Source organism: Pipistrellus hanaki (genome assembly GCF_964339955.1).
Source record: "Pipistrellus hanaki genome assembly, chromosome: 15".
NCBI classification, from domain to species: Eukaryota; Metazoa; Chordata; class Mammalia; order Chiroptera; family Vespertilionidae; genus Pipistrellus; species Pipistrellus hanaki.
In genome coordinates this window covers 37,157,725-37,170,969 of record NC_140517.1, presented here as the reverse complement: position 1 = coordinate 37,170,969, position 13,245 = coordinate 37,157,725, and the positions used below count along the sequence as shown (strand labels likewise).

Sequence of the window (13,245 nt, the reverse complement as noted above, 5' to 3'; positions counted from 1 at the left end):
GGTTGGGTTTTCACATTGCTTTCTCTGAAGGTACAGCCAAAGAGGAAGGTCCAGATTCCCCCGGGTGCGGGTTCTAAGACTCTCCGGGCGGGGAGACACCGATTCGTGTGACCGGAACTTGGACCGCGGTCGCAGCCATTTGCCCGCCGCGGACAGGTGGTGGGACAGATGTTCTGAAGTTTGAAAGGCGGAGGCGGCTGTGGGCGGGAGCCGGACAGAAGGATTTGGGGGGAAGGGCGCCAGGACCCTCCCGCGGCGGGTGCTCCGGGAGGTGGGACTCACGGAGGAGCGCGCCGGGAGCTCGGGTCTGGGTTGGCGGCGCCCGAACCACGGGGGGAAAGTGCCCGCTGCCTCAGGGCGGCCCCCAGCCCGAGCCCCGCCCGCCCTCCCGCCGCAGCTGCGCCGCCGGCGCCCGCCTCCGGCCTCCCGCCCGCCGGCCCAGGCCGCCCGCAGCCAGCCGCCCGGAGAGGACCGACGGCCCAGCCCGCCGGCCGGGCTCCCTGGGCGGCGCCGGCCGGGAGCCCCCGACAGCTCCCGGGGCTCCGTGGGAAGGGCCCGTGGCCGCTGCCGCTCCGAGCGGGCCGCCGGGACAGGTAGGGACCCCGGCCGGTCAGACCCGGTTCCGCTCCGACGGGTGCCCGGGAAGCACTTCCGCCCGGGCCTCCAGGAGCCGTGCCCGCGCCTCCCGCCTCCCTCCCCCCCCCCCCCCTGCCCTCCGCCAGGGTCGCCGCGCGCCCGCGGGGAGCCCGGGCCGCTCCGCCGCCCCGGGCCCCGGCCGCCGAGGCCCCGCGACGTGCCCCCCGCCCAGCGCCGCTCCGCGCGGGAAGCCCACGGCCTAGACCCGCAGCGGCCCCCCTTCCGGCCGGAGCCCGACCCGCCGACGTGGCCGCGGCCCGTTCCTCCCGCCACGTGTCTGTGGCCCGCGGGCCGCAGTTTGCTGCCTGAAAGATGGCCATGATCCGAGCCTACTTTTAAAATATCCAACTTTTCCTAATGGCCCAGGGACACACAACACGGCTTGGCATGAAAAATGAGTTCTTTAAAAAGCTCCCCCAGCCCTGACCGGTGTGCTCAGTGGGTAGAGCGTCGGCCTGAGGACGGATGGGTCCAGGTTCGATTCCCGCACATCCTCAGTAGCGGGGATGCAGGAGGCAGCTGATCCATTTTTCTCTCTCATCGATATTTCTCTCTCCCTTCCTCTCTGTAAAAAAAAAAAAATCAATAAAATATATTTTTAAAAGCTCTCTGCAGCCAATTAATTTTTTTAAAATATATTTTATTGATTTTTTACAGAGAGGAAGGGAGAGATATAGAGAGCTAGAAACGTCGATGAGAGAGAAACATCGACCAGCTGCCTCTTGTACACCCCCTACTGGGGATGTGCCCGCAACTCAGGTACATGCCCTTGACCGGAATCGAACCTGGGACCTTTCAGTCCACAGACCGACGCTTTACCACTGAGCCAAACCGGTTTCGGCTAATATTTTTTAAATTAAATTACTTTTCAAAAATTAGCTTGCGATCCATGGTGCTTCGCTTTAAACCTTTTTCAGCTTTTTATTTCTCTGGGAGCTATTTCCAAATCTCTAAAGCAAATTCTTGGATTATTTCTTATTTATCAACTTTTAGGCGATATCCACTAATCCCTTGCTAAAAATAGATGGGGACAGCTTTCTTCCCTCAAAGCTTGTTCCCCCTCTATAATCACAGTATTTCTTTTAGTTTCTCTGTTGGCCACTTTTGTGACAAACTAATTTTTTAAACTAGTATTTCTTGTTCCATTAAGTATATATGTAATCTGTTGGCTTCCATTTTTATGAGGCCTGGCTAAGGAGTCTGTTTTAAAAAATATTGTTTCAGCCGAAACCGGTTTGGCTCAGTGGTAGAGCGTCGGTCTGCGGACTGAAAGGTCCCAGGTTCGATTCTGGTCAAGGGCATGTACCTTGGTTGTGGGCAAAACCCCTGTGGGGGTTGTGCAAGAGGCAGCTGGTTGATGTTTCTCTCTCATTGACGTTTCTAGCTCTATATCCTTCTCTCTTCCTCTCTGTAAAAAAATCAATAAAATATATTTTTTTAAATATGTTTCATAAAAAAATTTTTTTCAAATAAAACTTTTATATTTGCTTAAATACTATTTTTTATTCAGTCAACTTAGACATATGGTTCACAAACCTTAAAAAGTCTGCCTTTTTTTTCTTTCTTTCTTTCTATGATAAAAATAATAGCCGAAACCGGTTTGGTTCAATAGATAGAGCATCAGCCTGCGGACTGAAGGGTCCCAAGTTTGATTCCGGTCAAGGGCATGTACCTTGGTTGTGGGCACATCCCCAGTAGGGGGTGTGCAGGAGGCAGCTGATCAATGTTTCTCCCTCAACAATGTTTCTAACTCTATCTCTCTCCCTTCCTCTCTCTAAAAAAATCAATAAGACATATATATAAAAAAACAATAGAATCTCTTGAGGAAAAAATGGAAAAGGCAGGGCAGTGTTTCAGATTAAAAGGAATTAAGGAGACAAAATCATCCCAACACTCTGTGAGGCCTGGACCTTGTTAGGAAGAAGCAAAACCTTGGGACCACAGGCAGAATGGTCTGAGCTGACCATTAGCAGGCAGAATGCTCATGTTAAATGTTGTTAAATGGGATCGCAGTGCAGGCCTACAGAAAGCCCTCATTCTCTTTTAGAAGATGCACGTGGAAGTATTTCAGAGTTCATCAAAAGAGAGAGAGAAAGCAAATAGGACAAAATGGAGGTTCACATATGACGAAATTTTTATGGTAAAAATTTGGGGAACATACAGACAATTTAGAAATAAGAAAGAAATGAAGTTGTATGCACAGTGGCACAGACCCAGCCCTCCACACCAAGCTTCAAATCCTGATTCTGTCACCGGCTTGGACCTTGGATCTGTTGAGTCCCTCTTCCAAGCCTCAGTTCCCCCACCTGAAAAATAGTGTCTACCTCTTATGGAGGTGCGCAGTTAACAGTAGCTGTTTTGTGAAGGCTTTTTCTTACCTACCATAGTCTGCGCACCTGCTACTAACTGCTGTCACCATCCTGCCTGCTGTTGGCTCTTCCTCTTTCTCCTAGAGGCGGATTTTTTTTTTAAATTGATTTGAGAGAGAGAGGAAGGGAGAGGGAGAGAGAAACATCCATGTGAGATAGAAACAGCAAACATCCATCAGCTGCCTCCTGCACACCCTCTACTGAGGATCGAGCCTAAATCCCTGGCCTGCGCCCTCACCAGGAATCGGACAAAAGACCTTTTGGTGCATGGGATGTCGCTCAACCCACTGAGCCACACCCCCCGGGCGTTTTCCCTTTTAAAATTCCTCAGATGATGCTGATCTCGCCCCTTGTTCCCTCTACTTCCTGATCATCCTCCCCTTCCCTCAGCACCTCCTCTCACCAGGCTGCGGTGGCCGCCTGATCCCGCCCACGGAGCCGGAGGACTGCGGTCCCATCCTGGCCTTGAACTGCTAATCACAGTAACAGGGTCAGTGGCAGCTAACGTTTGTCGAGGGCCAGACCTTGCTCTTCATTACATGTGATGTTCATTACCTTTAAATTAGAATATTACAAAAAGCCAAAGCCACTTTGCCTCCACTCACCCGCACTGTGGCCCAGAGGGCACTGGGTAATGAGAGGATAATGACAGTGAAATGACAGAGAAGCGAGAGAAATTCCAAACCCTCTATTACTGTCTGCTGTGAAAGATGGTACTTAACCCACTGCATCTTTCCCTGCTTCTTCATTCCACCAATTTTTAATAATTGTACTTTTTTTAGATAACTTCTTATTTACCTTTGTAACTACATTTTATGCTTCACTTCTGATTTTCTTTTTATTCTGGCAGCTGTTGATTCCCATGGCGATATAAAGTAGGTGGGCCTCGCATCTTGGCTGCCTCTTCCCCCACCTCTCATTTCGTCTTGTTGGTTATGCAGTTGCTTGCACACTGTCAAGATTGATAACATCTACAGTCTGCTCTGTTACCATATGTAAGTCTTACACGCTTTTTTAAAAATATGCAGTAGGGCCGAAACCAGTTTGGCTCAGTGGATAGAGCGTCGAGCTGCAGACTGAAGGGTCCCAGGTTCGATTCCGGTCAAGGGCATGTACCTTGGTTGCAGGCACATTTCTAGTAGGGGGTGTGCAGGAGGCAGCTGATCGATGTTTCTCTCTCATTGATGTTTCTCTCTATCCCTCTCCCTTCCTCCTTGTAAAAATCAATAAAATATATTTTAAAATATACATATACAGTATAATACAGTATAATATATATATATATATATATATATATATATATACACACACACACACACACACACACACACACACACACAAACATATACAGTAGGTCCTCATGTTCTGTCAGAGCTCCATTCCTTCATCGTGACATAACGCAATTTTCGCCGTAAGTCGGAACCCACCTGCATGAGTACCTACATCATCCCGTAATGAAGTGACACAGTAACAAAAATTTAAAAGGTTACAATTCCTGACCTTTACTTGTGGCAAATAAATAATAAAAAACTTAAAGCACATATGTACATATTGAAATGATGGAGCTTTTTATATATATAAATAAATGGGAGATGATGACATAACCATGAAACAAAGTAAGTCGAGTCCGATGTAACCCAAGGACTGCCTGTATTTTTATTTCAGAGAGGAAAGGAGAGGGAGAGAGAGACAGAAACACCAATGATGAAGGAGAATCATTGATCAGCTGCCTCCTGCATGCTCAACACGCAACCCAGGCATGTGCCCAGACCAGAAATCGGATCGTGACCTCCTGGTTCATAGGTTGATGCTCAACCACTGAGCCACACTGCCCAGGTCTATATGCTTTAACTGTATAAAATTTGCGGGGGGTTTTTTGGGCAGCTTTATTGGGGTGTAATTTCCATCCCATAAAATCCAGCCCTTTTAAGTGTACATTTTAAGTAATTTTCAGTGAGTTTTCAGATTCGTGCTGCCACCACCACTATGGTTTTGGAGCATTTCTGTCACCTCCAAAACACCCCTGGTGCCTAATTGTGGTCACTCTCTGTTCCCATGCCCAGCCCCACGCAACTACTGATCTACCTCCTGCATCTATAGATATCTCTTTTCTGGACATTTCATATAAATACATCATACAGTATGAGGCTTCTTTAATAGCATATATACTGTTTTGAGGTTCATTCATATTGTAGCGTGCGGCAGTGCTTTATTCCTTGTATTACTCAGCAGTAATAGGCTGTTGTATGGGTGGACTGCAGCTTACTTACCCACTCACTAGTTTATGGACAGTGTGGATTGTTTCCAGATTTACAATGCTTCAGTCAAGTCTGTTTGGATATGCTTCCATTTCTCTTGGTAGGTAGATAGTCTAGTAGCAGAAGTGCTGGGTTTCAATATAAGTTTATGTTTAACTTTTTTTTTAACATTCAACTTTAAAGGAACTGCCGGTTTTACGAAGTGGCTATACTACTTTATGTTCCTGCCAGCAATGTGTGAGGGTCTGGATTCTCCATGTCCTCACCAACCTTTTGAACATCAGCCATTCTAAGTAGGCATGAAGGCGTGTCTGACTTTTTAAAATATGTTTCTTGATTTCAGAGAGACACAGAAATATCAATGATGAGAGAGAATCATTGATCAGGTGCCTGCAGCCTAGGCATATGCCCTGAGTGGGAATCGAACCGTGATCTCTTGGTGCATAGGTGCATCATTTTTATTTTAATTAGCATTTCCTTAATGACTAATGATGTTGAGCATCTTTTCATGTGTTTACTAATCATTTGTATATCTTCATTGGTGAAATGTCTGTTCAAATTCTTAATTGGTTTGTTTATGTTATTGAATTTTAAGTGCTCTTTACATATTCTAGGTACAGTCCTTTCTCAGATATATGATTTGCAAATATTTTCTGCCAACCCATAGCTCATCTTTTCTTTTTCTTAAAAGTGTCTTTTGAAGTGCAGAAGTTTTCAGTTTTGATGACGTTTAATTAATCTATGTTTTTCTTTTAATAATCCAGAGGTCCGTTGCACGAAATCTGTGCCAGGGGCTCGGCCCCGCTGCCGCTGTGGCTGCCTCTGCCTTGGCCCCCACCACCCTGGCTTTGTCCTGAAGGACGTCCCACCTGATCAGCATAATATGCTTTTATTATTATAGATACTTTTTGTGTTGTATCTAAGGAATCTTTGTCTAACCCAAAATCATGATATTTTCTCCTGTTTTCTCCTAAAACCTTTAGAGTTATATCTTATATTTAGGTCTATGAACTTTTTTTTTTTTTTTTAGTTTCAGAGAGGAAGGGAGAAGGAGAGAGAGATTCAAACATCAATGATGAGAGAGAGTCATTGAACGCCAGCCTCCTGCACACCCCACACTGGGGATCGAACCCGCAACCCAGGCCTGTGCCCTTTCCAGGAATCAAACCATGACCTCCTGGTTCATAGGTTAGTGCTCAACCATTGAGCCATGCCAGCTGAGCTATGAATCATTTTTTAAAGATATGTTTTTAGCCCTAGCCAGTATGGCTCAGTGGATAAAGTGTCAGCCTATGGACCAGAGGATCTGGGGTTCGATTCCAGTCAAGGTCACGTACCTTGGTTTCAGGCTCTTCCCTGGCCCAGGCCCTGGTGGGATCTCATGCAGGAAGCAATCAATCGATGTGTTTCTTTCATATTAATGTTTCTCTCTGTCTTCCCTCTCTCTTCCACTCCCCCTAAAAATTAATGGAAAAAATATCCTTGGGTGAGGATTAACAAAAAACAAAAATAAAAAAAAGTGTTGTTATTGATTTTTTAAAGGAAGAGAGGAAGGGAGAGAGAGAAACATAAATCAGTTGTCTCCCATATGCACCCAAACTGGGGATCAATAAAAACCTGGGCATGTGTACTGATCAAGAATCAAGTCAGTGACCTTGCAGTTTGTTACAGGATTTATCAGGTGACCAAAAAAATACTTAGGAGTATCGGAGGCACAGGAAAAACCATTTATTTCCAGACATTTCAATGTACTGGTACAGGACTGAGGGGAGACTGTTTCTCTCAAATCCTGAGTCCCCCAATATGGAGGAAGCTTTCCTTTTGTCCCCCAAGTATGGATCATACTTCGGACCTTTCTCAGGCTTTGCAAAAAGCCCCAGGTGTTGGGGCCTTGAGACAAAGGCCTGACCCGGTGTCAGCGCTGATACCTCCATCTGGGGATGGCTTGTGGCTTCCCTAAAATGGGAGTAGTACTTAGGCAGACAAGTCTTGCAGGACCAGATAATTAAAGGGGCAGTGACTAGACCATAGGCTAACAAGAATGTGCATTAGGTTAATGGCACTGATTCAGATTGCTAGCCCCTAAAAATGTCTCGTTTTCCCGAAACATCAAGTTCACGGGATAACACTCAACCGAACCACACCAGCCAGGGGTATGATTCTGAATCATTTTGAATTGATGTTTGTGTTTGGTGTGAGGTAAAGGTCTCAAGTCATCTTTTCGCGTATAGATTTCCTAGGACTATTGAAAAGACCGTATTTATGCTAAGAGGCCATTGATAAATGTTCTTGTCACACACACACACACAAATTTTTCTTAAATAGTTTTTGTTTTTTCTGAAATTTCTCATAGCTTTAATTTTATCATCCCTGCCTCCCTTTTGAGAGAAGCATTTTTTCTGTTTCTAATGCATCCAATCTACTTCTTGGAATTTATTTTCTTCCTGAAGGTATTCTTCCTCTTGTGGTATCTTGTTCTTGTTTGGAGTATCTTCTCAAATCTAAGTGTCCCCAGGACCTGCTCCATAACCTGCAGGGCCCACCCCCACTGCCCCCCTTGCCTTCCCCACCCTATTGTCTGTGTCCTTGGGTTATGCATATATTCATACAAGGTCTTTGATTCCTACCCACCCTCCGCTGCCTTCCCTCTGAGGAAGGGAGACTGAGGTTCCCCAGTCTGTTCTATTCTTCTCTGTCTCTGGATCTATTTCGTCCATCAGTTTTGTTTGTTTGTTTGTTTGTTAGATTCCACATATGAGTGAGATCATGTGATACTTGTCTCTCTATGATTAGCTTATTTCGCTTAGCATAATACTCTCCAGATCCCTCCAGACTATTTCAAGGGTAAGATATCCTTCCTTTTTACTGCGGCATAGTATTCCATGATATAAATGTACCACAGCCCAGAGCCCCCAACCTGCACTGTCCTCACACAGCTCCGGTCTCTGCCCTCCCTCTGCCAGAGCCCAAGGTGAGTGGCTGCACAGGAAATCTTGTGGGTTGGCCCTTTAAGAGGGTGCCTGCATTTCTAGCCGTCGCTGGCTGGCAGGCAGTAACCCTACTGCTTCTCACAGCCAGGTATTCTGTCACCTTTCTCAGTTCTGGTTCTCTGGGGTGGCGAGCCCAGCTTGGGGTTTAGACCCCAGAATTCTCATTGGGAGCCCCCCAAAGCTGAGATATCCCTCTGGGGCTGCAGCTGCTGCTTGTGGGAGGCCCGCCACCCCTTCTGCGTCTTCGCACTTCCTGCCAGTCTCTGTGCGGGTTATCAGGTTCTCTCCCGCTAGTCTTCAGTTGGCTTTTCAAGGTGCTTCTTTTTATCTATTTTAGTTGTAATTCCAGTTTGGCCCTGCGAGAGTCAGTGTAGCTTACACATACTCCACAGTGATTTTTATTTTTCCCCAGTTCTATGAATTTTAACCCATTTTTATGTTAAACATTACCACAATCAGGATACATAAATATTCCATCACTTCAAAAAAAGCTCCCTTTATAATTACACTCACCCACCCTTCACAGCTTCCAACTGTTGATCTGTTCTCCATCCCTAAAGTGTCATATAAATAAGGTCATTATGCCTCTTCAGTTTAGGGGACATTTTTGAAGTCACTGCTGTGAGATTTGGGCTGTTACCAATCCAGCCCCGCTTCCCCCTGGCTTGCTGCTGCAGTGGAAGGGTGGCCTGAGACTCTGTTTGGAGACAGCACTTGTTAGCACAAAGTCTTCACTGGTGTGCTCCGTGCCATTTCTCTCGACAGCGGTCATCTACTATGTGAATGTGTGGCAGAGGATGAGGAGCCATCAGGCACAGTTTTTCTGATGGACTAACCTCTGTCCTCACTCTGCTCTCTCCTGACCTGTATGCCTACCCCAGCCCAGGCCCCTTGATAAGATGACCAGACGTCCCGCTTTTGAACAATTTGTCCCGCGTCCCGCGGTGTTTTAAAAAAGTCCCGATTATTGGGAATTTTTGAACTTGTGATTCCTGAGAGCATCTAGCACAGGCCCAGGCACTTGGAGCTGTTACTATTATGAGACTAGCTGGGGACGTGGTGGGAGTGGAGGCTCAGATCCAGGCCTCGCTCTGATTTCCAGGCCCTGCCACCTGGGGGTCGCATTCCTCAGAAGGGCTGCCTTTTTTAATCTGCCCAAAGGCTCCTGCAGACCGGTATGGGCCCTGATTGTCAGTAGCTCTTTTTGCCTTCCTGAAGGTGAAACCACACAGATGCTTTGAACACACAAATAATTCTAAAGAGCAAAGGATTTTAATCTTATGATTTTTATGTAACCATTTGTTGCAGTTTAGAAACAGCACGGGCACTACAGTTCAAGAGCAAAGAGTTAAAGTGAATAAGGGAGAATGTCAGGTAGAGAAAGCCAGAGGTATGAAAAGGAAGCCATTCTGTCTAAAATTAAAAAGATTGACAATACGTACCAAGTGCTGACACGGGCAGCTCTCATACATTGCTGACGAGAATGCCAATGGCACCATCAGGATGAAAAAAAACTATTAGGGCTTTTTTTTTTTTTTATGAGATCCAAGAATTCCATTGCCAGGGGTTTTTCTCATGAGGAAAGAAAACATGTGTCCACACAGATAAGCACTTGTGCATGAGTGTTTATAGCAGTTTTATTCATAATCCCCCCAAACTGGAAACAACCCAAATGCCCATCATGGTGAGTGGATAAACAGACTGGCTCATCTGTTTATTGGAATATTACTCAGCAATAAAAAGGAGTGACTACTGGTACATGCAACAATGTGGATGAATCGTGCAGACATTACGGTGAAGGAAAGAAGACAGGAAGCATATACTATATTTGTCATGGCCAGTCAGGAGCCTGAACCCACACAGTAATTTGAAGAGATAATCTAAATATACATTATGCATTATAGCAGGGGATTGGAGTAAGAGGGATTGGCTACTAAGAAACAAAGAGAATGCTAAAGAAAACAGAAACAGCAGATAGAAGGAGCAGTCACTAATCCTTAGGTCTAAGATACAGAACTCGATGACATCCCAGGATCCTGATCTCACAGGAAAACCCTTGGCCTTGATTCACTAAAGGGCAAAGGAGTCTCTATGGTGTTGCACTTGTAGAACCTGCGGATCCACCCTCTGGAACTTACCAGAAGTCAGTTCTCCAGGGCGCTCGAGAAAACAGTTCACAAAGAAGTGTCTCGGGTGCCTGAGGAAGGTGCTGGCTGCCAGCCACTGGAGAAGCAGGCACGCTGTGGGGTTGGGCTCGAGAAGCTGCCTGCCCTGGGGAACCAGGTCTGGAAGTTAGAAGCAAAGCCCTTCCCTCTTGCAGCATCTCCCTGGCTCCCTCTACTGGAGAAAGTTAACATTACGTCAGTCCGCAAAGGAAAAGGATTGAAAGGGCCAAACTCCAGTTTAGCAACTTGAGGCCATAAATCCATAACTGGCACACCATATGATTCCATTTATATGAAATTCTAGAAAAGAAAATAGAATTTATAGTGACAGAAAGCAGATTGGTAGTTGCCTTGGAGTGGAGGTTGGAGTTGGCGTAGTGACAGAAATATCTCTAGTCACATGTATACAGTTGTTAAAACTCAAATTTATGCACTTCAAAGGTGTGCATTTTACTGGATGTAAATTATACACCAGTTAAGGTAATTTCCTTCTTTAAGGTGCCCGTTTTGTAAACAGGACTCCTGTCCAAATATATGGGAAGACATGCACATGTGCGCACACACAGCGGAAATGCACCCCAAATCCCACCACTTGCACTGGTGAACGTGTCTCCAGGGGGTACTGCTGGACATTGTCTTGGTAGCTTGCTCACTGATTCTCCCTCAGGAGTTCAAGTTCAACATGGGTGAACTTGACAAAGTTTAGGTACTGACTTCCCTCTCCCATTTTCCCTGTCCCCACAATGAATCCAAGGAGGGCACCATAGGTTCCTTTTTTTGTTGTTAATTCTTACCCGAGGATATTTTCCATCGATTTTTAGGGACAGTAGAAGAGAGGAACATCAATGTGAGAGAAACACATTGATTGGTTGCCTCCTGCATGAGCCCTGACCAGGGAGGAACTTGCAACCAAGGCACGTTCCCTTGATCAGAATTGAACCTGGGACCCTTTGGTCCACAGGCCAACACTATCCGCCGAGCTAAACTGGCTAGGGCGGTTCCTAATGATTTTAGATTTTCAAGTCCTTAAACTAAGAGCTAAAACTTATTCATTGTTTTATTACCATTGGGTTTTATTCCTTGAGTCCTGGGCAGGTTTAGGCACATTTGTCCTTTTCACTGCTCCTATCAACCCTTTGAGGTAGGGCAATAGTTATCCCTGTATTACAGACCAGACTTGGAAGTCAGCAGCATACCTACCTGAGAGACGGCCTGTCCAGGAAGAGGCAGAACTGGGACTTGCACCCACATCATCTGCGTCCACAGTGGGAGCTTCTGACAGCACCTCTCCTGCTGGGCAGTAACCCAGGCCCTAAACCCTCAGATGCTGCCTGCCCTCTGCAGAAGGGCCCTATAGGCTTTAGAACATTGAATCTTCGCCAGTTGGATCTTTTAACCCTATGATTTTATTATGAAAATTGTCAAGCATTCAGAAAGTTTAAATAATTATACAGTGAACAAACACTCCTAAGGGAGGGGAGACAATGATAATGACAGTATTTTTTAGCCTAATATAACTATTCATAGTAAGATTTTTTAGTCTTCCAAATTTGTAAAACAAAATAGTGAAATGACATTTTAAGTACTAAAATATATAAATACCACATCAAGTAAAAACATTGATAAATATCTGAGTTACATATAAGTTATTCTATAACAGCTGATCAAATTAATAAAATACTTAAAATTAATTGAAATAAAATTGTAAAACTTAATGAAATTAAGTGAAAGCAATCCTGAAAATTAAAGTTTAATGAATTATGAGCCTTGAAAATTAAATTGTATTAATTGTATAAAAGTGTATACTCTGGGAAAAGTATCTTCTTGCTGGAGAGACCAGGTGGAGGTGGAAAAATATAGTCTCTGCCCTAGCTGGTGTTGCTCAGTGGATAGAGCATCGGCCTGCAGACTGAAGGGTCCCAGGTTCTATTCCGGTCAAGGGCACGTGCCCAGGTTGCGGGCTCTATCCCTGGTGGGGAGCTTGCCCGAGGCAGCCATTGATGTTTCTCTCATCATCAATATTTCTATCCCTTCCTTTCTAAAATAAATAAAAATATATTTTAAAAAATAAAATATAGTCTCCCTACCCCAGGCGTTTGACAAAGGACTGAGTAAGCCTCCAGGTGACATGGCCCCAAGCTCTGCCCGAGGGCAGCTGCATGGCAGCCTTCAGAACTGCTTAGCTGAGCTCAGTCAGTCCCCAGAGCCTTAAAAAAACGGTTATTGTGAGTATCACCGCGAGCAAAGACAAACCATGTCGATGGTGTCTTCCCTGAGTCATGGGTTATTTTTGTGCACAATTTCCCAGGCACCAGAAAAAGGTCTCTGGCCCTACACAACTTGAGGAAGTGCTGAGAAGAGAAATAAGGGAACTCTAAAGAGTTTACACCAGTTTCTTTTTATTTGATAACTTTGGGGAGAGGCTTTTAGACATCTTTTGTTCCTTTCCATGGACTATCTCATTTTATTATCATTCTCAGTAAACTTTTATAGAAAGTGTACAAATGACGGTCTGATGAATTTTTATAAATTAATGTGCACACAGAGCCAGCCCCCTAATTCTATCTCTGCCTAGTTTGAAACTTGAATGATAACTGAAATGCTCTTTTTTTTTACATTTTTTTTTCTTGCTTTTTGTTAATCCTCACCTTTGGATATTTCTCTGTTGATTTTTACAGAGGATGGAAGGGAGGGGGAGGGACAGAGAGAAACAATGTGAGAGAGACACATTGATTGGTTGTCTTCCACAAATGCCCAGACCAGGGCCAGGGTTCGAGCCCTTGACTGGAATCAAACCCAGGACTCTTCTGTCTTCAGGCCAGTGCTC

At 45.3% G+C, this 13,245-nt stretch overlaps 1 protein-coding gene across 4 annotated transcripts in view; it reads left to right on the top strand.

The window, feature by feature from the left end:
* The first annotated feature begins 240 nt into the window (after nt 1-240).
* FBXO17 (F-box protein 17) overlaps nt 241-13,245 on the top strand; it is a 29,932-nt gene continuing 16,927 nt past the window's right edge. For 2 of the 4 annotated variants that reach the window (XM_084860890.1, XM_084860888.1), the window contains exons 1-2: nt 457-593; nt 3,856-4,000. In XM_084860890.1, the coding sequence (XP_084717016.1) occupies nt 3,999-4,000 (2 nt within the window). In that variant the 5' untranslated portion in view covers nt 457-593; nt 3,856-3,998. Of the gene's footprint in view, nt 594-3,420; nt 3,496-3,855; nt 4,001-13,245 lie in introns of those variants that run through there. The other 2 variants (XM_084860891.1, XM_084860889.1) reach the window with 2 other exon arrangements.